The following is a 25,424-nucleotide window of genomic DNA, read 5'->3' as shown; positions in this document are numbered from 1 at the left end:
ATAGACGTAAGGTCACGCGACCTAGCCGAACATGACTTCAAAAAATATCAGTATGCTATATTTTCGGAATGTTATTTTCATCTCTATCGAAATATGTAGAAATATACAAGATGTTCCATTTGAAGAAAAAATTCATAACGATATTTCATGAAATATCAGTTTGCGGAAAATTCAATCATCGTCATTGAATTCTACTCAAAAAGTTGCCACAAAAATGTTTTTACAGAAATGAAAAATTTTCAACAGAAAAGAAGTTACAGCAAAATTTCGAAAAACACCCTATAACTATGTCAAGGTGATAGATATTAAGTTGCGGTTTTCGCCAATGTCTTATAAAAATTGGCCCTCAGACACCAACATCAGATTTCGTCTATCTACTATAGAAATAGAACTTCCCACTCAAAAGTATCCAAATCGGCCCTCCCTGTATTAATTGTTCCTAAAAAATGTTTATAGTTATGTTTTCGACATCAGTTCATTCTTATCGATAATTGGAACCTTATTCTGAAATTCTCATTATTATCTTTATTCCATTGCTTGAATTTGATGATTAGCTGAAAAAATTACTGAATTAACAAAAGAAACACCCGTATTTTTCAATAATTTATTGTTTGATCAATATTTTAACCATGTGCTTGGCTGGTCGCCATCGACACATTAAACAATCTGCAAGACAAATCCCAAAAAATATCAACAATCAAACTATTTTTACGATTTCAACTTCACAAACGCTTTAGTATTATTCTCAAAAAGACTCTTTCAAATTATGGAGCTCCAAAATGGGAAGTGAGGAAAAGTAGTATTCTCATTTTGGAACTAGGTGATAGATCTTTTCAATAATTAAACATAAGAATTACTATCGAACACGATATCGTTCTCGAGTCTGTCATAATATTTCAACTCCTATTTTGCCTTTATTATACCCCAGAACAAGAGAATCCAAATCCCATAAATCAAGTGTCAAACTGACAATGTTTCTGGAATCAAAACACACGAGTGCTTTGCTTCACTTCAAAGCAATGACATAGAGAGGAAAGTCTGAAAAACGAAACACTATCTAGAATTATCGTGATTAAAAGGCGCCAACCCGATGTACGGCGGCGGCTTTCAACCACAGAAATGGTAATTACTCCTTAAATGATGTTCTTCCTGTGGTATTCGGATTAACTCTTTTTTGTTCATTTGAAGATTTTCTGCCTTTACCTTGTAACCTATCTTTCGTTTGTGAGCGTTTCATGCATATCAGCAAGTCAAATATGTATAGAATTGGAGTTGTTGAATATTATAATAAGGATTCGATCTGATAATCACATTAATGTTCGTGTATGCTGATGGTTATTGAAAGTAATTTTTACTCAGAGAAATCTTAATGAAGATATCCTGTATAATTGTTTTATATTTATACATATTGAAGGTTAGAACAGAAATAATGGAATATATCTTTTTGATATATCATAGGGATTCACGGCTTGGCTTGGTTTTTAAGCTACTTGGCTTGAGCTTCACTTGATTTCAAGTCAAGTATGTAGTAGTTTTTCAATCTCAAGTCAAGTATTTATTTATCAAGTACTTGAATCATATCAAGTTAATTGATTTTCAGCAGGTTTATTGTGTAGTGTCACATCAATAAAAAATATGAAATGGGAAGGAACCTTGCAAGAAACACTTTTATTCATTAAACTTATCTTATGAAAGCTCCGAAAATATAAACTTTTTTGAAATAGAAGCATAAATTGAATCACTATAAATCAAACAAAAAAAATAATAAAAAAATTGAGTTTCTTAATATTGAGAAACCTCCAGGCTTTATTTGATTCAATAATTTTTCATCCAGGATCTAAGACACATGAGACATCTTATAGATTTGTCGCCTAACCTAATGCGGTTTTTAGTAACTGTAATGGCAGCTCTGGAAAATTGTCTTTCAACAGGAGCTGAAGATGCTGGCGTTAATAAAAAATACTTGGCCATTTTGGCCAATTTTGAAAAGATATATCTGAAACTACCAAAATTTACCAATAGATTTCATAGAAATGTGAGAAAACTACTAATAAAGTCACACTGTCGAATGCTTCAGTCTCTCGGCGCTCTAGGAATTTCCTTATTTAGACTAATCGCGCACGAGATTGCAGAAATATATACCGTGCGACGCGTGCATATCAAGCTCAAGTAATATCAAGCAACAAATATCTAAAATCAAGTCAATCTCAAGTATGTAATTTTTCACGAGCTTGATTTTCAAGTCAAGTAATTGGTTAAAATGTCAAGCTACTTGGCTTGATGAATCTCTAATATCTCAGTAAATTGACGTAGGGCCGTATCTATGGAGTGTCAGAGGTCGCACTTCTCACGGGCGCAAGGTCCGCAGGGACCTTATCAGAAAGGGACAAATATCAGAAAAAAAACTATGGAGCACGAGGCGCGAAATGATTCGAAAGATCACAACTCTTATTTCATGTATACGCCTCACAATGAGTGATGCCGAGGAATCTGAAACATTCAAAATATTGCTAGCCTTCCCTAGGATTTGCGTACTTAACCTAAAATAATCACAAGATCAGCAAAACGAAAATATATGACTTAAATTATGATAAAAAAATTACTATAAGAGAATAAGAAGAATGAAAAAAAACTTCGGAAATGGATTTTGCTGTCTGAAATATTGCCACTGGCGCAATAGTATCTAAATTAAATATACTTTCATAAAGTAACTGTTATTAAGTGTAATTTTTGTAAAGTTTCAAGGAATAGTTAACTGACATTGTGCATTGTATATAACAAATTTCATACAAATAGGTCTTACAGTTTTCGAGAGAAACTATGAACGGCATTCGACGGACTGGCGGTTTTTTTATTCGATTCTAAACATTCCAAAACGTAAAGTGTGAAAATTTCAGAAAAGTTTCAAATATTTTCAGTTGACGCCGCCTAAGGTTTACTTATTATTGGAACTAATCGAAATCACCAATATGTTGGCCGTCATTCAAGAACGTAACAATATTGACAGTGTTCCTATTAGCCTTGGCATTGACAATGTTAATAGGAAGTTTCCTGTCGTGCGAGCACCATTCATCGAATCCATTAAAATGGCACATCGATTGAACAGGACGATAAAATTCTACCGACAAAAATGGCGTTCGAAAGTCAAATTACTGAGCTCCGGTCATCGCATTTAGATCATGTTATATTTAGCACGATCTTTCAACAATTGTCAATTGGGATGAACCCTTACCATGAAAAAATCGCGATCATCTACATATAATATGATGAGACTATTATTTGATTTTGTTAAACCGTTGGAGTCGTTGAAGGAAAAATTTTACCCCATCTGCAATTTTCACAGTTTTTGGAAATGTATAGAATCCGAAAACCAAACTTTTGATGGAATTCAAAAGAGGTTATTACATGAAATTTAGAAAAGAAGTTCGATGAAAAATTTGAATTTTGAATGACCGTAAAGTGAAGTTGATCAAGATAGCAGACATTGTGAAGATATCATCTGAACGTTTACATCATATAATTCACGAATATTTGTACATGAGAAAGCTGTGTGCAAAGTTGTGCCGCGCGAACTCACAATCGATCAGAAGCAACACTTGTTAATGATTCTGAACAGTGTTTGAAGCTGTTCAAGTGCAATAAACCTGAATTTTTGCATCGATATGTGACAATAGATGAAACGTGGCTCAATCATTTCACCCCGGAGTCCTATCGACAGTCAGCTGAGTGGACTGCACACGATGAACCGAATCCGAATCGAGGAAAAACATAACAGTCAGCTGACAAGGTTATGGCATCAGTTTTCTAGGATGCGCAAGGTATAATATAACTTGATTACTTCCAAAAAGGCCAGATCATCAACAGCGATTATTATATAGCTGTATGGGATCGTTTAAAGGATGAAATCGTTAAAAAACGCCCCCATTTGAAGAAAGAAAAGGTGCTATTTCATCAAGACAATGCACCGTTTCACAAATTAATGAAAACAATGGCAAAATTGCATGAATTGGGCTTCCAATTGTTTCTGCATTCACCGTATTCGCCAGATTTGGCCCCCCCAGTTCTGTTCTCAGACCGCAAAAGAATGCTCGCTTGAAAGAAATTTAGCGCCAATGAAACAGTAATCGCCGAAACTGAGGCCTATTTTGAAGCGAAATACAAATAGTAACACAAAAATGGTATAGAAACTTGAAAGATGGCTATGTTGAATGATAAAATCGAATTATGCCAAATAATGTGTTTTACTATGATAGACCAGGAACTTTTCAATTGGCCTGTTATGTCCCCAAATCCTTGACTTCCTCAATTCTCATCTTATTAGGATGAAACTTAGTATGGATGAGTTGGGTCTTAGATGCGGAGTTGAGAAATTTCGTTTTGTAGATCAGCTAATGTGATGTATAATTAAAAATGATGTAGATCGTAGATACTGTCCGATCCTGACTCGTATGTCATTCTTCTCGCGCACCCTCTAGAAAAAATACGAATGACTCGGATGAGAAGATTTGCCGAAAACCCCATCTCCACATATAAATCTGCTCGATAGAAAAGTCCATTCACTTCGTTGACCGGAACAGCTCGAAAGGTCCGCACACATATTTGTGAAGAATCTGAGGGTTTTCTTTTTTTCCGTTTCCCATCATCGCGATTAAATACATGTTGGCATATTCGCCATGGCCTCCTATATTGGGGACAGAAATCCGTATTTCGAAGCTTTCGATATGCTTTCCCTTGGAACTGGGAGTTGTTCAAACATCGCTATATGGGCTAAAGCTTATTATCTCTCGGAAACGACAGTATTACAGAAGAGGGTGCGAGGTTTTTTCCAATGATTTTTTTCGATTGATTTTCCTCTGGGAAATTGAAATTTCGGAAGCAGCGGATATGAAACGGGGAATATTGGTACATGTATTTGATTGATTCGGAAATTCCCCATGCCGAAAATAAGAGTTCAAGATTAGCACCCTCGAATCACTTGTTATCAACAAGTTCAATTTCTAAAATTTTCTTTTAGATTAAGAAACAGATGTTATTTTATCGACATCGTAAAATATTAGGGAAATTTTAGAATTTTTCACCTTCTTAGATTTCATTATTTCTCTTGTCACTATACTTTACCTATACAGGGTGAATCACAGCGATGGTTAGGAGTTTATGGGGCTTTGAGACCATGCTCTCTCTCCCTAAAATATTTTCAGACCTCTACAACTTCCGGTTATACTGGAAACAGACTACTACTTCTCTATTTCAAATGGCATACACAGTAAATTATTGCATTATCAGATAGCTTTTTATGACAATTTCAGCTATATGCCATACCTTGGATAAAAACTCAACGATTCATGAGTTGATGGGATTCTTATGAAAAAAATTGTGATGGCTACAAGGAATCACATTTTTTTAATATTTCTGTAGACTCATTTTCGATACTGCAAAATCAACCTGTTCGCGGTTTGAACGAAAAAGGTACATGGTGTTCAACATGAACTGGAAAAACTCAAATAGGGATGTTGCGTCATATAATAAAATCAAATGAATTTAGGTTTTCCACAGTAAAGGCCGTTTTTAAAATACTAATATAGCATTTTCATTATCTTATTTCTCGAATTCAATCTAATAAAATTGATTTGAATTGTGTTAATTCTTATCGACTAGCACGTGACTGCGAACGTGACAGAGCAATGACGTCAAATTTGACGTAATAGCACTGAAACGTTTAGAACATAGACAAACTAATCTTATCTAGAACTAGTTCATCTATGGTTTAGAACATCAGATGATATAGTCAAACCAACTTGACTGTCAATATCAGCTGATATCAGTTACGTTTGACAGACCGTTAGCACGTGGTGACCATAGATAAACAAGTTTGTTTGTCTATGAGGCTGACTCTATTATGAAGTGACGTCACCATAATACCTTGACAGAATGGAGCGTTTCAGCAGGAATTTTGAAAAAAATTTTATTTACGTATTTTTTATTGGTACTTTCTATATTTTTCCATGAATTTTTTTTTTCGTTTAATTCAGTCGATTCTACGTATAAAAAGAGTGGGGGTTACTTAAGCAAACCCAATACCTTAAATGGATACTTTGATAGTTATCGAGGAAGAACTTTAAATGGGGAAAAACCGCAAGTTATAACTGTGTGGAGTAGTATGTGACCTCCGGAAACACATTTTTTCAATTGAAATATCAAATAATAAACCATAACATAAAATTTAATGTGTGTTAATGTTTTTTTTACAGGACAAAAAAATTCATATAGTTTCATGTTAAAATAGAGTATTCAATGATGATATGAGAAAAATAAAAAATCAGCCTGTGATTTTCCGATTATTTAATCTCACACGTTTTTCATCAAACACTGTGACCTCATCCCGTTATATGAAGAATCTCATTTTATGGTTCATCGTCGTGATCATCGATCCGACCCTGTCGTTTTCTTCTTCACGGAAAACGTTTCCTCTTATTTGAAGCCGCGTCAAACCATCACAGATCTCCGGGAAATATAAAAACATGATCGTTCACGGACGGTCGGCTATGACCACTTGGACGAGGCAGATATCTATGTAGTTGAACAGCTCACAGGGCAAAGTAAGATTAACCGGAAAAAAGACACTTAAGTATCGAAGACATTCCGTGGTTCGATCTGTTGTTTCTCACGAAGAATTGTTCCAGCAGTTACGAATCGAATTATGAAGAATAACATTTTATGGTGATGTGCAAATGAGTTTGATGGTAGGATTTATACCCTGAAATAGACGGAAAACATTAACATAAAAGTTATGATATTGAACATTTTCATTACCAAAACACTACCACATACAGAATTTTTCGAAAAACTCTCCATATTGTTTTCTTCTAGACTACTTGTCTAGAAGGTTCCTGTCCTACTTTTTCGGGAAACTCATGTTGGTCTAATCGGATTTTGCATAACTGTTTCCGTTCAAGAGATACAGGGTGATTTTTGAAATTGATACTTTTCGGACCCCTCCTTTATCTCCGAAGTTATTAGAAATAATGCTGAGGTAAAAACTACGTCTGAATCAGAATTTTGCGTAGAATCCAGTGGCGTACTCAATTTTTTTTTTCGGGGTATGATTTTGAAGTTTCAACACAAACCTATATTGTTTTCAATGGAACACCCTATATATCAATACTTCGTTGAATTCGTTATTTTTTTCCCTTCAAAATAATATATGATACTATGTAGGTAGGATGGTCAGAAATGTTAAAAAAACACTAAAACATCAAATAATGATGATTTTTTGTTAATGAGCAATGGATTTTCCATATGAAAAAAAGGATTAATTGGATAATTTTCATTTGTGATTTTTATTTATAGTAGAGTTAGCAAACAAATATAATACACTCATCACTAACGTGAAAAACAAAACGTAGGTACCTACCTAATAGCAACAAATGAATATTAAAAAAATTAATAAACATTTCATAATATCTTACAGATTAAACTGTTCAAATTGCTGCCCATTTTCCCTAATACATATAATATACTACAGTAAAAGACATAACAGTCTCGAAGAACTTCGTGCATCAACAGAGGTAGTTTTCCAGGATTTACAAAACCGCCCTTTTATAATATTAAATGCTCTCAGGCGTATTGAAAAGTTTTGTCAATTATGTATTAGAGGAAAATGGACAGCAATTTGAACAGTTTAATCTGTAAGATATTATGCAATGTTTATGATTTTTTTTATTATTCATTTGTTGCTATTAGGTAGGTACCTACGTTTTGTTTTTCATATTAGTGATGAGTGTATTATATTTGTTTGCTTACTCTACTATAAATGAAAATCACAAATGAAAATTATCCAATTAATTCTTGTTTTCATATGGAAAATCCATTGCTCATTAACAAAAAATCATCATTATTTGATGTTTTAGTGTTTTTTTAACATTTTTGACCATCCTACCTATATAGTATCATATATCATTTTGAAGGAAAAAAAATAACGAATTCAACGAAGTAATGATATATAGGGTGTTCCATTAAAAAAAATATAGGTTTGTGTTGAATCTTCAAAACCATACCCCGAAAAAAAATTGAGTACGCCACTGGATTCTACGCAAAATTCTGATTCAGACGTAGTTTTTACCTCAGCATTATTTCTAATAACTTCGGAGATAAAGGAGGGGTCCGAAAAGTATCAATTTCCAAAATCACCCTGTATCTCTTGAGCGGAAACAGTTATGAAAAATCTGATTAGACCAACTTGAGTTTCACGAAAAAGTAGGACAGGAACGTGAAAACCGCAAGGCTCTATCTTAAATAACAAGCGAGAAACCTGGCAGTCTCACCCAAAATGGGATGCACTGTACATTGAATTTTGAATAATACTAGTTCAATTAATTTCAAATTATAACCTTTCGTGAGAAAATTATGTTCTGCAATAAACTCCTCAGTTTTGAGAAAACAGTGAACCAGAAAAAGCTCGAATAAAAATTAGCTTCAGAATTACCCCTATAATATCCATTATGACTCTAATTGCACTACGATTCTTTAGTCATCTTGCTACGTCGTTTCAAGCAATTTTTTTAGCAACAATAAGGCTGCCTCTTATGAGTGGTTCGCGTGAGTACTATACATATATATTCGAGATTGAACATAAATCTTTTTATAGGAATTTAAAATTAAATTCGATATTTTAGGCAGATAATAGTGTTGAAAGACCGAGAAAAGCGAACTGTAAAAGGCAGTTTTTTCAATATTCTTCTCGAATTTTATCTAAATTAGTTGCCCGATTAACATGAAACTTTGATGAAGCTTGAAATTGTCTTTCTAGGACTCATTGCAAAATTTAATTTGATACCTCTGTTCAGATTTTTCCAATAACGAACTCAACCGCGACATTCTAGTACAAAATCTATTCTGCAAATTTAAATTTTCTAGGATTTTCCGTTCGAGATTTTAGTGTTTATGAATTTTCTTTCGGATTCGTTATCCGTGGGTCGAACCTTATCGTTTGGAACAATTCAAAATTCGACACAATGACGAAATTATCAAATATAAGATTCTGTAGGTTGTAAACTTCGTTGTTGATTTTTCATACATGTTGAACCTACCGAAAAATATTTCAGACATACTTGAGTGGCTCAAAGCTCAAGTGGAAAGATTTTCCTGATATGGTTCCTGTTTCCTCCTCCTCTATGTCTAAAACTGCCTACATACTCAGCCCACAGAAAGATCTTATTGGAGTAGTTGCACTTTTCACTCCATCAATTTAGGAGGTAATGACGGCATTACTGTCATGTTATCTCTCGATTAACTATCTGCCGGTTTGTTTGTTCGACACATAAACTGCATAATATGAAACTACACTGTCAGCTTGATATCTATGTTATAATAACGATAATATTATTGAACGGACAGGTGGTTGAAATGGATATTGATCTTCTGGTCTATTCGTAGTTATAATAAACTTTTGGGATAGTTGGGATAAATATTAGGAATTCAAAATGGGCTTTTTCAATAAGTGGTCTCATTTTGATATTAACAGGACAGTATAGTTTGAGAGAAATTAATGAATTATTATTTCATTGTGAACAGAAAACTATGCCATTAACGATGGAAAAATATCAGCCAAAAAGCAGCTACGGTTGCAGCACCATATTCTTCTCATGGAATTTTTCATTACCAATTCGCACATTCGCGGCTTTATGTCCTCGATAACACAACGAATTCCATCATAAACGTCTTAAATCAATTGTGGAGAAATAGCATAGACCTTATCTTTCAAATATATATTATGTGTTAAATCACAAAATCTCGGTGGCCAATTGTGATCAGATGATATTTCTATTCAATAAAAACCTTTCGGAAAGCACACTCTTCACAGAAATTTTTTTTTCAAATTTTCCCTTAAACAGCTATAAATTGTTAAATTGACTTGAGTTTGACATTTCCATAATATCAATATTAATTAAATTCCAGACAGTACGAAGACAGTGGCGTAGATTTTCAATGGGAAAATGATAATCGCATTCTTGTATCTACGTCACTGTAAAAATTAGAACAATGAATGTTAATTTATGCTAGAGTTATAAGTAAAAAAATTTTTTTTTCTTCAAACTTTAACATCTTGTATCTCGAAAACGGAGCATGTTAGGATATTTGTTTATATGAACTTTTTTTTTATGAAAAAAGTTGTTCTATTTGGCGCCAAAGCTATTGAACTGAAATCTATAAAAGTATAATCAATATTAAAAGCATAGCCAGCATTACCTTTTCATTTTCAAATTTTCAAAAAAATAGTTCCACTGAAATGAATAACTTTTCCTCTGTGAAACGTAAGATATTAATATTTTTATTTGAAATTTATCTTCAGAAATATTAAAGCCAAATCAGGAAATTACAAATAAGAAAAGCTTCGTTATTTAATTCGTTATTAATTTTATTAATGAGAATATCCCCTCTACTGACATTTATATCTAATTGGGATTGTATGATATCATTCCAAAAGTATGAAATTTGTATCCTTGAAACAACTGTATCTCGTTCTCGGCCAAAAATATCTTCCACCTATTTCCGTTAAGTAATCTGGAATAGATTGGCACGTCCAGTGATAACACCAACAATTCATTTGTTCCCAGGATGGATTAAAAGGTTAACATTTTTTTACTTAGGTTCATTATTTCCTCTTCAACTAATCACACCATATTCAAATTAAGTTCTATTCGTGAATTACCCATGTATTTCTTCGAATTCGCAAAAATCCTACCTGTTTTGGATGCTCTACCTAGTATATTGCTTAAAAAATTTCTGATCCCATTTGTGTTACTACTCCTTCTGGCTATCGGTAGAGGACTTTCATCGAACTGCTGTTCAACTCTTTTAGGTTATCTCTGAATAAGATCTGTAACCTGTAACGTTGGAAAAATATCTCTAATGTTTTGCGTCGTGATAGAGATATTTAAGACCATTGAAAATATTATAGGTGATCCATTATTTCTGTTGAATAACTTTTTTGGGAACACCCTGTATATAAGAAAATAATTTCCTAAGATGCAGAAGTGGAAAAATGCAAAGAGCCTGCTTTCCAGAGAATTCCAGCTATATTTGAGAACTGTAGTAAAATTGTTAACGTAACTACTTAATTTTCACGACAATCCTACTCCTAATAGTTTCAAATTAATAATTTTACAAATATTATTCCGATTTCAAGATAAATACTTCAGCAGCTCACATATAGTGTAGAGTGCTAACGCAATCAAATACTTCATTCAATAAACCGCTTCATGTTTCATCAAGTGAATAGAAATAGCTATATTATTTAAAAAGGAACTAATACTGATTTTTGTGAAATTTGCTGAATTGATTCTCTCATAATCGCTGAAATGTTCGCTGCCAACAGAATCTTCCAGTCCAAATCCATAATAGAAAATAAAATTTAGTTCAATCAGTTTCACGGTGAAAGGATCACTTTTATCTGGTAGAATTGTATTATTGCTTTTCTTTCCCGATGGAACGCTCCAGTTGTTCCTCATCCGTATATTTCAACGTGAAAATTCTAAATTCCCTGGTGCAAAGTATAAGAGAGGATGCATTATACAGTACAAGGATCGTCGCATGTTACTTCTCCTACAATCCACTGGAAAAATATGCAAATTGGCATATTGATGAAATTTTAGAAATTAGAACAAAAAAACCTGATTTTTTCTTCATATTTTACCGGTAGCTTTCCGGACAGATCACTTCATTTCGTCGCGAGACAGCATGTGTGGTGCTGGTCGGTCCGTAAAACCATGACTCTTGTACGGGCAGATCTACGAACCTGAAATTTTTAGGAAATGTTAAGATATCGAATGATTCGGTTAGATTTGTTGATGGGCAAAATTCCATTTAGGATTCCGCAAAGATGACCGTTTGAAATTTTGATAATTTCAAAACTGAGAATTCGATCGAGCCAAAATTTTGGATTTAGATGAAAAACTTCTAACAATAATTGAAAAAAAACAGATTCGAACCAAAAGAAATATTACCTCAAGACGTTAAATAACAATTTCAAGCTTTGTGCAAAATTTCATGTTATCGCTTCACCAGAGCCAGAAAGTTCGCGAAGAATATCGAAAAAGAGTTACTCAATATTTCTGTCACTAACGGAGTTGAAATTTTGCTTTTAGATATAAAATAACAATTACATACATATACATATCCTTGGTCTGTACCAAGGACGAAGAGTCTCCCTGTGGAGACTCTTCGCTCCAAATGTCTTATTGAAAAAATCTGGATCTGCATGATGTTTTCGCAAAATTTGCCGGCAAAATTGAATTTCGTTGAGGTGAATAATTATGCGAGTAATATTTTCGCACGTAAACAATTGCCATTGTTCACTAAGTAATGCAATATCGAAGATTTCTTAACAGAATTGACAAACTTGATTTTGTCGGAAACGTACCCATTTGAATAAAAACAGCCATATCTTTTTTCTTTGAATAACAAATGACTTGTGTGATACCTCTTTGAAATCACTATAAAATAGACAATTTATTGGTGTAATGTGCAGCAGTAGCTCGGTACATTTTTTTTCCACTACGATGGGCTAATCTTCATGAACAAAATAATCCACTACCAAAATTTCCAATAAACATATTTCTCATAGCCCCCCTTTGAAATGTTCGGAGGATGTTTTTAAAGTAAACGTTAAAATCATTCTTCAGCAATATTTTACTGAAAAAATTATCCAAAAAGATGTAAATTTGTACCAACCGTAAGGACAAAACTATTGAAAGGGGCAAAAATTCATTATTTTCAAAAAAAAAAAATATATCTCGAAAACGGTAAGACTTTTATAATGGGAATTTTGTCATAGCAGGTGGGTCATCCTTTGATCACATTCTCCCTCGGTTTGACGTGGTCTTTACGGGACACCCTGTATAAAAAAAAATTTCACACTATGAGAATATCATTAAAAAATAATATTTAAAGCATCGAGCAAAACACCAATAGACAAAAAAATTAAATATTTCATTAAAGTTGAAAATATAAAAAACAAATATTAATGTTATTCGGAATTAAGTCATGTAACTTCTGAACAGATATGTTGACAGTCTTCTTCTGAAAGTTTCCAAACCAAGGTTGAAAAGGTCAAGATCATTAATATGCCAGTTGTAAAATGGCATTATTCTGGGGAAAATTGAATTATAATAGAGATTAGATTTAGGAATCCAAAATAAAGCTCTGGTACGACCAGGCTACTGTGGTACATTTATCATAAGTGAGCATGTTGATTTATTTATCAAGTATTTGAAAAATCAAGTACGTTCTGTCGAGCTATTATTTTTTGTATAATTTGTACATCCAAAAAAAATTATGGAATCAGAAGGTATCTTGTCCTTTTTTGTGAGACTCATTGTTTGATATAACCAAAAATATTGAATATTTCAAAATGGAAACACAAATGAAATCACCATAAATCATAACAAAATATTCAAAAAATAGTTTCTCCAAGCACCGTTAGATTGCAGCATCTTCCAATCAGAATCTGAGACACATGAGACATTTTATGGATTTTTCGCCTAATCTATTGCGGGTTTTTGTAACAGAGCATCTTTGTAAAATTGTCTTTCAACAGGAGCTAAAGAAACTGGCGTTGATAAAAAATCTTTGGCCAATTAAGCCAAGTTAGGAAAAACGTTTTCTTGCCTCTTCCACCATTCTAAAATACCTTCTAAAGCACTTGGTCAGGCATTTGTCTATTTTATAACGCCAAGTCAAATTTACTTTGAAGATGATTATTTTGTCCTAACTCGCAAGAGCTTGCAGACTCGTGCGTATCAAGCCCAAAAGTAGCTTGATATCAACTCAAGTAATAAAAATCTGAAATCAAGTCAAGTAGTTTATTGAAATATTAAGGTTCTTGACTTGATGAATCCCTAATTCTGTGAAATCCAACGGCGCCTGAATGGCGAGTACTCAAAAGCTTGTGATCAATTCCGTACTTTCCTAGAATTTTATGAGTTGAATTATTTGCCTTACCCTAAATAAATATTATGTCCCCATTTTCTGATTCTCGCATGGAAGCGAGAAACTGTTTATTGATCAAAACGTTATTGCGATCATAAACGTTATTTCAGATTATTTACGGAACACGGATTTCTTTGGCATCATTAGTAATATCGTATCTAATCCAGCGAAAATCCCCTCTTTCTCCCAAATATATCAATTTGGCAGACCGACTGTCGAAAAAAATAATTGACCTTTCGCTTCTTCCTCGGGTCCGTTAGCACAAGGCCCCTACACATTTTGCTGCGTCTGAAGAACGACACCGTAAAACTAGATCCGCACGATTGCGTTGCGGCTTATTCACAGCCATTATGGCACGATTTGCCATCGAGGCGGAAGAGTTGATTGAACCCAACAAACTGAAATAGACCTCCTCTGTAGGTCTACAAATATATAGGGCGTTTTCCTTTAAATTATCTACAAATTCAACTTTATTTTCTTGTCACTTATTCTTCAGTAGGAGAATTGGCGCCTGATTCTGACGATTCTGCTTTATTATTTCTATAAGTCAACTGTATGTGTGTAACCTTCGAATAACGGTTTTTATCATGTCTTAGTATTATGAGTTGTTAAGTGATTTTTTTTAAGAGTTGTATTGAGAGATTTCAAATAAAGGTAATATGATAATATTATACAGGATGATTCCTTACTACGGTACGAAACTTCAGAAGGGGATTCGTTGAGTCGTTTCAAGAATAAAAAAAGTCCTTAGAACATACGTCCGGAGTTGCTTCGTTTCCGAGAAGTTTGAAAAAACGGTAGATATTTATGAATAATCGTAAATATTCTTAAACCGATTTGTCCGAAATTTGGTAAAGTCATACTGTTGCATTTTCCCTATTTGAACCAATAAAAATGATATTATAAATAGTCTTACCAATATAAACTGCTCTCTGCTTCCATACAGTACCGCACTGTATAAGGATGTAAGGGAACAGGGGTAAAGGATTGAAATGGAACAAAATGGGACTTATACAATGCAAACTTTCCTTCTAATAATCTGTAATCCCGATATATTCAAAATGTCCATAAATTAAACCAAAACCGTTATATTAAACACCGAAAACTTTATTCTACCAAACTTCAACTTTTCTTTCCGAACCGATACATCTCATTTATTGTCTGACAAAACATACGTCTCGATATTCCCAGAACATGCGACGTTGCCAAAACTAAACATCATAATAACTTGAAAAGGGCTAAAACATCATACTGACAAAGAAACTGCAACGCCCAGAATGAGCTGTTTAAATTTTAATTTTTTTTTAAAACATAAATTGTATATCAAGGAGTTAATTATTAAAATTTGGAGAAAAAAACGAAGGGTATACAATTTTTTTTTAATAAATTTGTTAATAATGTTTGTTCACCACGATTATCTATACACTCCTCAATACGTCTCGGCATTGATGCTATAAGATGGTCTACATCTTCTTGAGGGATACTATCCCAAGCTATCTGTACTTCATGTCTCAGATCAACCAAAGTCCATGGGGGCTGGGATAAATTTTCAAGCCTTCTACCCAAACATTGCTCTATGGGCTAGAGATCGGAGGATCTGGGCGGCCATGGCAAAAGATTCTCATGAGTCGCTTCGAAAAAGTTTGAACTAACTCTGGCAACGATTCGGTTAACATAAGGGAGATCATATGGCTCCACTATTTCATGACAGCAGCGCTGTCATGTTACCTCGAATAAAGACTAAAGGTGACCTACTTGCATGTGCAATAGCACCCCATACCATAACGCCTACTGTCCGGTGTACATGACGATCAACATCAAACTGAGGTTCACGTCTTTCTTCCTGAAGACGTCTAACCCTTCTTCGGCCATTATGCGCACCCAAGGATAATCTAGATTCATCAGAAAAGGCGACTGATGCCATTCCACATTGCAATGTTGACGTTCTCTGCACCACTGTAATCGTTGCCGGCGGTGCTCAACCGTCAGAGGTAACACAAGATGGAGTCGATAATGCTGCAGTCCAAAAGACCTTATCTGGCGGTAAACCGTTCGGACAGTTACAGGATGGCCTGTTTCTCCTAACCACTCATCAGCCAAAGATCGAGTTGTCGCAAATCGGTCTCTAATGGCCATAAGTCTTAGACGTCGATCTTGATTGAACTTCATTTGTGCTCTTTTGACGTCCGGTGCCTACTCTTCTTCGATTTTGGGCATTATCAAACCACACATGAGAACATCACATAACAGTAGTTGAATTTCTGTTCTTACGGTTAGCGATCTCTTTTAAATTCATTTAGCTGGCGATAAATTCCGCGTACACGTGCTTTAGGTTTTTCAACAACAACTAAACATTGAATTCTGATCTCCTCGAACAACTGGTTTGTTATAAAATTTAATAAGCTTGCAAAAAACTACTACAATATTCAAGTTACAAAAATTGTTTACATAAAAAAACCTTCACGTTTCTTTCTCCAAGTTCAATCGTTTACTCCTTGCTATACTATCTGTTTTAAAAAAAAAAATCAAATTTAAACAGCTCCTTCTGGGTGTGGCAGTTTTTTTTGTCAGTTAGTATATTTGACATAATAAGGTGCCTATTTAACTCGATTGAAATTATTAGGTCCAGTAGCATCTCAGTAGGTACCACAGCCTGCAATATTGACGAAAAAGTAGGCCACTGACTTGGTTGAGGTTTTTAAAAAAAAAATTAAAATTGGAACACCTGCTTTGGAGATCATCTGACAGTGATAGTTTTGTCATATAAGTAAAAATTAACTTGAAAAAAATACAGGAGACCGAAAAATTGTATTTCCAGTAGTTTGATTCGAAAAAATGGAAAACAAAAATAGTCAGTGTCATATTTTTTCTCATTTTAATTTTCAACCCTCTCCCCTGCCCTGTATCAGAAACGAACTTTTTCCTTAGAACAAACTAACGAATCACTCTCTGAAGTTTCGTACCATAGTTAGGAATCACCATGTATATAATATTTCGATTTCTCCGTATATTCGGACTATAATAGAAATCTGAAAAAATCTCTCCTAGTTGGAATATATCAAATAATAAGCCTTTCTATCGATAATTGCGGTAGATTTTATACGAAATCTCATTCAACTAGTTTCTGTAATATCCGAGGAAAGCTCAGGACTGTGAAATTCCCAAGGGGTTCAATTTATTCCATTCAATCTTGAACCTTGAATGTCAGAAAAAGTTTCCCGAGGAACTTCAGGACGTAGGTTTCCTGTAGAGTAGTCCTTAAGCTCAAACTGTGTTGAAAGCACTAAAGTAGAAGTTGCACTTCAAAGCTGAAGAAATCGCCCGCTTACTTTCGATCACATTACGCAGTTTCTCAAGGAGCAGTCCAATGTTATCACCACTGGATTTTTCATTCTTTTCTCTTCGTTTTTTATTTCACGATGAATTGTTTCAAAGAGAAGTTCGAAGTGCCATTTATCATTGAAAAAACTTACCTTCAAAAACCTTGATTGAAGGACTTTATTGTAATAAATGTTGTTTATACAGGTTGTGTACTGAAAAAGATATCACACTACTAGGGAAATTTGATTTGCAAACAATAATTTACTACATACATTTGGTACAATTTTTCAGTGGAAAATATTTTTCTCCATAAAAAATAAATGCAAATAAAAAAATAAAACTCAAATTGAATGATGAGAACACATTGCGTAACTCAATTTCAATTCACCTTCTTTATATCTACATTATTTGAAACATATACAGGTTGAGCCACGGTCGATGGTACCTCAGTCTTTTATGAAGAACGGAAGGTATTATTTTATTGAAAATTTGGTTTCTTGGGTAGGAACTGAGGTTGGGAAACATGGATAATTATTTGAATATTCATGAATATTCACTGAATAGTTGACTATTCAATGAATAGTTTTTTATTCATGAATATTCATTGAATAGTTGAGTATTCAGTGAATGGTAAAGTTGAGTATTCAGTGAAAATTTGGATATTTATGACTATTCCCCTCAAAAACTTTCAAACAATCATATTAACGCATATGATACAAAAAACTTAACAACGAAACAAAATTTTGTAATATTAATGCAGCGTAAAAATATTAGGGTATTTGCTTTAGGTAATAGTATACTCTAAAACAAGTTGCAGAATGGTGTCCTATTCCAACACGAATGCGAAATTCGAATCGATCTGTCAAATATTTATGCATTTTTATTGCTAGATATTAACGAAGATCCAGTCCTTTCATGGGTGGCCAGGTGTAGAATATTCAGTTGTAATATCACAAGAGCATAGACAATATTCGATTATACACCGATTCACGGCCCTCATTATGCATTTTGGGCCATAAATTCATCTATCAAACTATACTTATTTTTCACTATACTATCACCCCTAGAAAGCTCGGTAAAAATTGTTGATTAACCCTGTATAGAATAACCATGTCAGGCTTCGTGCAAAATTTTGTATAGCGATAGCTTCAATAAAACCTCGAATAAAACCGCACTACTAAAACAATAATTAATTTTCTGGAGCAGCATTGATGTCATCATATAAATCCGTACGATAAATCGAGAAAAATTCAATTGACCTCAATTTAAAATGAGTTTATCTAAGTTCACTGTCAGTTCGCAGAAAATTCCATTTTTAATACAATCAGAACCGCTTTGCACGTTTTAAAACAATATAAATATTATACACTTGTTAATGATATAGTAATGTAAAACAAAATTTAATTCATACTGCATTTTCTTTCGGCTCTGATGCAATTTTCAACAGTCATAAATTTTTATTACATTCCCAATTATTATATGACCGCTTCGAATAGATTACTTGTTATCATACACCAATTGACAAAGAAAAATTCAATTACGCAGGTATGCAATATCCTATTATCGATCAAGGTTGCTGTTGTTTTCGTTGGTGACGTAGAAATGTATTAAATAAACTAGAGGAAATAACATCATTGAGACAACAAATATATAACTCTAGTACATTTCTAATTATATTCTCCTCGTGATACGAACTATATTTCAGTATAAACTTTGGGAATCGTTTGAAGTAAATAAATAATTTATATCTCCTTATTTTGCATTCACATTTTTAAAAAATTAAAATTCACAATTTAAAAACAAATCTTTCCAACAGAACTATTCATGCATATAATACAGGGTGAGTCAAAAATGTCTACCGAGCTTTCTGGGGGTGGTAGTACATTGAAAAATAAGTATAGTTTGATGAATAAACTTATGGCCCAAAATGGATATTAAGGGAAATGTATCCTTCCAAAGTTGATAAATTTTGAAAAATCCACCTACTACAAACAATTTTTCCGGGGCAGACTTATTGTTAGGTACTTATCGTTTATCAACGGCACTTGAAGGTTATACAGGGTGTCCCATAAGTGGCACGTAACAGTGACACCGGAGGTAGGTCAGCTAAAGAGGGACCTAACCAGCCTAACATGACCCCAGTAAAAGTTGCATGGTTTTCGAGTTATTACCAAATTACGTTTTTTAGTGAATATTCACCTTTTTTAACATTGTCAGGGTCAGAATTCTGCTGGAAAGCTCTCGAAGCTTATTTTTTTGTTGTAATGGAATCTTAAATAGTTATTTAAGATGACATGAGTATGATTCTGTCAAAAAGTTATGTGGATTTCCGTAAATTAATGGATAAATCTTGATTTCAATTGCTAGCAAAACGAGAACTTCGACTTTGGACACCTGCTGTGAAAAAAAAATCCTTGAAACAAAACGAGCAAGTAACATCAAAAAATTGGGCATTTTAGACAGATTTAGAAATGGTACAATACACGAATCTTATGCCCATAAAACTAGGTATTTTCATCATTTCACCGATGCCCTACATAACTAAGTTGAAACTAGGAACCCCGCTATCAGGTAATTTTGCCGCTTGCTATGACATTACATTTGATACCGGGCTTTGTTATTATTTGTTAAAGTCACAATAGGGAAAAAGATTGATTTGGAGGGAATCAATGGATTATACCTTGCGCATCCCAGAATACTGATGCCATAACCTTGCCAGCTGACGTGTTATTCCTCGTTTTGGATTCGATTCATTGTGTGCTGTCCACTCAGCTGACTGTCGATCTATTGTCACATATCGACTCAAAAATTCAGGTTTATTGCACTTGAACAGCTTCAAACACTGCTCAGAATCGTTAAAACTTTGTTGTTTTTATCGATTGTGAGCTCGCGCGGCACCCATTTTGCCCACAGCTTTCTCATGTACAAATATTCGTGAATTAGGTTCAGATGATATCTTCACAATGTCTGCTATCTCGATCAACTTCACTTTACGGTCATTCAAAATTATTTTGTGACCTTTTTTTATTTTTTCATCGGTGACAGCCTCTTTTGGGCGTCCACTGCGTTCGCCGTCTTCGGTGCTCATTTCACCACGTTCAAAATTAGCATACCAATCGATGATGGTTAATTTTCCTGGTACAAACCCCGGAAACTCTTCATCAAGCCATGATTTTGCTTCAACTGTATCATTTTTCTCTTCAGAAAACAATGTTTTATTATCACACGAAATTCTTTTTTTTTTGCATCTTTTTCCAAATAAGCTGCACTCACAACGCAATATCTCACAAACTAATGGTTAGACTGCTGTCAAATTTTGACATGAATCGTTTGAAGGTTGGTACTTACTAAAACTCATATGGATTTAATACTAGCACCGCCATCTATGCATCAGACTGGGGACTTTTCAATTGGCCTTATACTCATTCCACGGTCAGCTGGGTTTAGTTCTTGCGTCAACTGAGTTGGAGATGCAAAATACGCCATAGCGAGCCGTAAGAGAGGTCCAAATGTGGTGCGCGCTGGGGAATGGTTAAATTTGGATCTTCTTCAACATTTCCACCTACTACCTATAACAATATTTTCGGTCGAGCGTCCATTTCGATGATGTTATAAACCTCCAGACATCAGAATCAACTCTTCGAGTTTATCGCTGGCTTACCAAATGGTACGAAAAATCTCCGCAAAGCTATAAAATTCAAGTTATCATTTTTTTTTTTTATACGCATCTCTCGAGAAGAGACTGAGCTTATAACGCCCTTTCAAGCGCCCCGAGATGAATTTAGAAGAAATCGGTTTGTGCGTGTCTTAAACTGCTGTAAGTTGTAACCAAGGGGGAATACATCTTGAGGTAGGGTATTCCATAGCCTTGCAGTTCGGTAAAGAAAAGCCTTCTGATACACCGATGTCCTAGCTGTAGAAAGATGCACGACAAACTGGTGACTATTATTGGCTAGCCTTGTTCGTCGATCAAATTGGGCCCCTGGTGGAATCATGGAGGCAATGGCAGCAGAACACCTTCCGTGGTAGTATCTGTAAAAAAGGCATAAGTCTCCAACCTTCCTACGGTGATCGAGACTATGAAGGTTGGCAGTTAACGTTGGATCGTCTATTAGGCTCACTGCTCTTTTTTGAATGGAATCAAGTAGGAGTAACGAGTGCTTAGGAGCTGAACCCCAAGCATGAGAGCAATATTCCATAGCTGGACGCACTTGAGCCTTATAAAGTAATAAAAGCTGCTTTGGAGTGAACAATTTCCTCGCACGAAATAGATAGCTAAGCTTCTGTGCAGCTGACTTGGCAACTGAGCAGACGTACTCATGCCAGGTTGCATTTGGACTGATATTGACCCCTAGAAGCTTAAGTCCATTGGTTGGTTTTATTGTTTTATTGTCCATTATTAGTTAGGGTGCAACTGTCGATGTTTTTCTTGTGAGCAGAGTAGCCTGGGTCTTAGAGGCATTGAACTCAACCAGATTGTCAGAACCCCATTGTAGAATAACTTCTAGATCTTTGTTGATTGTCACAGCTTGAGCGATTCTTTGGGAACTGGATGTTGACGCTGATACAGGCTTCTTGTTTGTCGTGGACGCTATAAGAGTGCTGTCATCTGCAAAGCTTAAAATCGGATTCTTGGTTGAATTTAAAAGGTCATTAATATGCATTAGGAACAGAGTCGGGGACAGGATTGAGCCCTATAGTTACTTAGTTACTTATAGTTACTCATAAAATTTCGAGTCCTTAAAAAATTCCGAAATGAATTTTTGCTTTTATCGCTCCGTAAAGCGATATGCGGACAATTTCACACACAATAAGAGAAAACAGGTGGGCATTAAGCGTGGAAAGTGAAACAAATGTCCGAGGAAGAAAACCACACCGCGTGAACATCCTTGAAATTCATTCGGTAATTAGAAACCGCGATTGCGGTTTTCTTTTCTCAAATGAAATTTGACTCTTTCAGTTCCGGTGTCCTTTACTCCTATCCCTCCACGGGACATTAAGCTGATTTCAATGTACAATTATCATGTTTCAATTTGATGATGATTGTGTAACGTTTAACTGAGATAATTGAGTCTCCGCTTTGGTTTTTTTCGTTTGAATATGATATTTGAACATTTGAAGATGAATGTTCGCTTGGGTTGAAAGTTCCTACTCCCAAAATTCCCTAATAAAACACAAATTCTGAATTATTCTGCAATAAGACAAAATATAATTCATCACATTTAAGGAATATTTTTCTTCATTAAACAGAAATCATTTCAATACAAATAACTAATGGAAACAAATTGGAGGGTTTGATTAAACCCCTTTTGATATGTGCCTCAAAAACCGGCACCAAATTTTAAATGAATGGTTCTGAATTCATTTGGATTTTCGGATTAAATCGATTATTTCACTGAAATTTATAAATTTTTTCAGAATTTATACTGCGTCTTCTTATTGTATATATCTCTTCGATCCAGAAGAATTCTGGACAAATCTATCGGTTCTTCAAAATATATATTATGTGGTTTAGAGTGTTGAGTTTTGAAAGCTACATATATGAATTTCTGTATTATACTCACTTTATCAATGAAATTTTTATACGACAAGGTTTCAGTGATATCGGATGAATAGATTCCGCCGAAAAAATGTAAAATAGATCCTCACAAAATTTCGCATCACTATTTTGTCATTCATTTCTGAATTTTAGCTATATCGAATGGGTATTTCAATTATTGAGGAAACTAAATTTCATATAGGTGTAACCACGGAATCATCGATCCCTTCAGATGTTCTTTATATTCTTGTATATTATGTTTCTTTACTGCACTTTGAACTGGCTTAATTTTATATTATTTCGTATGTCTCATTTAATTATCGCCTTATACAAAGACTTTTTCCAAGAAAGGAATATTGAAAAACAGTATGTATTTTAATTTTAAAAAACATATTCTTCCATTTCATTATATACATATTCCATTATGTATTCATTGCTCTGTTTGTTTTCTTTTAAATCAGTAGTTAAGCTCCCCTTTTTCGAAATAATTTTTATATTTTTCATCTCTTTTGTATTCTAATGCGAAAATTTCATTTAGAGAATTTTCATTTCTCCTAATGATGAATGATTCTCTATTTTCATTTTTCCTCCGTTACAGTGTTCTTGTTAGTTTATTCTGTTCAGTGTTGTCTTTTACTGTATTTGAAGGGGCCTAAATATGATCTCTTGAGAGATCGAAACATATATATAGCCATTTTAATATAAGACTTGGAGTCGACATACAGTTTTTCTTTACTTTTATACTTATCATAACTCAAATAAGAGAAGATGGATTACGTTTCTATTATATTTTTCGTTTTCTTTCAGGTGCCACAAGAGAAATAGGAACCGCATTAACCAGAATTTGTCTTAGACATAAAGCAGTAGAAGCAAGGGTCAAAACATTCACAAGGTCAGTTAATTCTCAATGGTTTCCCAGTAATTGAATGCATTTTGGAGCTATGATCAAATTTATATTTCATGAGTTGACGAGAAATTCAGTTGGTACCTACCTCACATTATTTATTAGTCGTGACAATTCTTAAAAGAGTAAACCCAACTCCAGCACATTTTCGATTCACTTCCCAATTCCATAAGCTCACATAAAAAGTGCAACTAAGGTTGACGTATAATAACCACTCGCTTGTCCACAGAATCTATATCGGTGATTAACGCCGTTTCGACAAAGATTTTGTCATATTCGAAAAGGAAAGGTTAACCAGTAACCCTCAAATCCTACATATCCTAAAGATAACAAAATCGTTGTCGAAACGTCTATATAAAAAAATTATGATTTTGCTCCTCTTTGAACTCAGGTAACTCTTATTCTGATTTTCTACAGCACAATCATGGAATGTTTGGTGTTTCCGTTACAAGAAAAATTGGAAGAGTGGAAAAAGACTGTGATGAACTTGGATCGAGAACATGCCAAAGGTAAATATTTATCCTCTTTGGTAATTAAATGTGATTTTTTTATTTTCAAATTATGAATATTTTTCATTTCGCATTTAAACAATTGGGTTTTCGAAACGTTGTTGTCACAGCCTTCACACCAATCAAAATAGAATATATTAGGTATATAATTAAGTAAATTCTGCGAAGATGTTGCCTTCTCATTATCAAATTTGCCGAAAAAAAATTATTAGTTATATTCGCTTATTCATTAACTAAATCACACCAAGTTCAGAGCTCTTAGTAGTTTATTGAAAGCCTGGTAAAATAGTTATAAAGATAATAAAACAAAAACTAGGTGTTAGAAAATAGTAATTTACGTAACAAGTCCGGAAAATAGGGTTTTTTTGGACGAATAGACAAAATTCCAGGACGAGCGTAAGCGAGTCCTGGAAGTCTGTGAGTCCAAAAAAACCATTTTCGGGCGTGTTGCGTACAATATTTTTTCGGCAACCATGTAAAATAACACTATCGCTGCTGCTTTCCATATTTTATTGCGATTGCGATCAAAACACATGCAAATTTTTGACAACTAATTTCATATGAACTGTCAGCCGTTATCTCGGTTGCTATGGATTCTATGATTCTTTTCCGGCCTAGTCCGGGAAGTACGTACTTTCCGGACTAGGCCGGGAAATGCTACTTTCTCAGAGAAAAAGCGTCCGGGAAGTGAGCACTTCCCGGACGGTTGCCGAAAAAAATGTATTTTGTGTAAAATACCAGGTGATTTTTTAAGTTGAATCAGTCAAAAATCTCGAAAAGGAAACGTCTCACGGAAAAATGTTTCAAATATAAGGTTGAGGGGGAACCCCTGTTTTTACTGCAGATTTTTATTCTAAGGCAAAAAATACAAATGTTTTGTATGGACAATTTTTCACGAATCGTCACTATGGCTTTGCATTCCAGTTTGAATTTTCCGTCTGATCGTACACGTTCCAGTAACCATTCACATGAAATTCGAATGTTGTCTGCTGAACTGTTTATTTTCTGTACAGTGCATCCCATTTTGGGTGAGACAGCCAGGTTTCTCGCTTGTTATTTAAGATGGAGCCTTGCGGTTTTCACGTTCCTGTCCTACTTTTTCGTGAAACTCAAGTTGGTCTAATCAGATTTTTCATAACTGTTTCCGCTCAAGAGATACAGGGTG

General features: G+C 34.3%; 1 protein-coding gene across 5 annotated transcripts in view; it reads left to right on the top strand.

Moving 5' to 3' along the window:
- LOC123670811 overlaps window positions 1-25,424 on the top strand; it is a 137,874-nt gene that overhangs the window by 86,153 nt on the left and 26,297 nt on the right. For all 5 annotated transcript variants that reach the window (XM_045604373.1, XM_045604371.1, XM_045604372.1 and 2 more), the window contains 2 exons: window positions 23,654-23,738; window positions 24,168-24,259. In XM_045604373.1, coding sequence (XP_045460329.1) covers window positions 23,654-23,738; window positions 24,168-24,259 — 177 coding nt within the window. The remainder of the gene's footprint in view (window positions 1-23,653; window positions 23,739-24,167; window positions 24,260-25,424) is intronic.

The sequence above is a fragment of the Harmonia axyridis genome, chromosome 1 (assembly GCF_914767665.1).
Source record: "Harmonia axyridis chromosome 1, icHarAxyr1.1, whole genome shotgun sequence".
Taxonomy (NCBI): domain Eukaryota; kingdom Metazoa; phylum Arthropoda; class Insecta; order Coleoptera; family Coccinellidae; genus Harmonia; species Harmonia axyridis.
The sequence above is the reverse complement of the archived record's forward strand: the minus strand, read 5'-3'. Positions and strand labels throughout refer to the sequence as shown.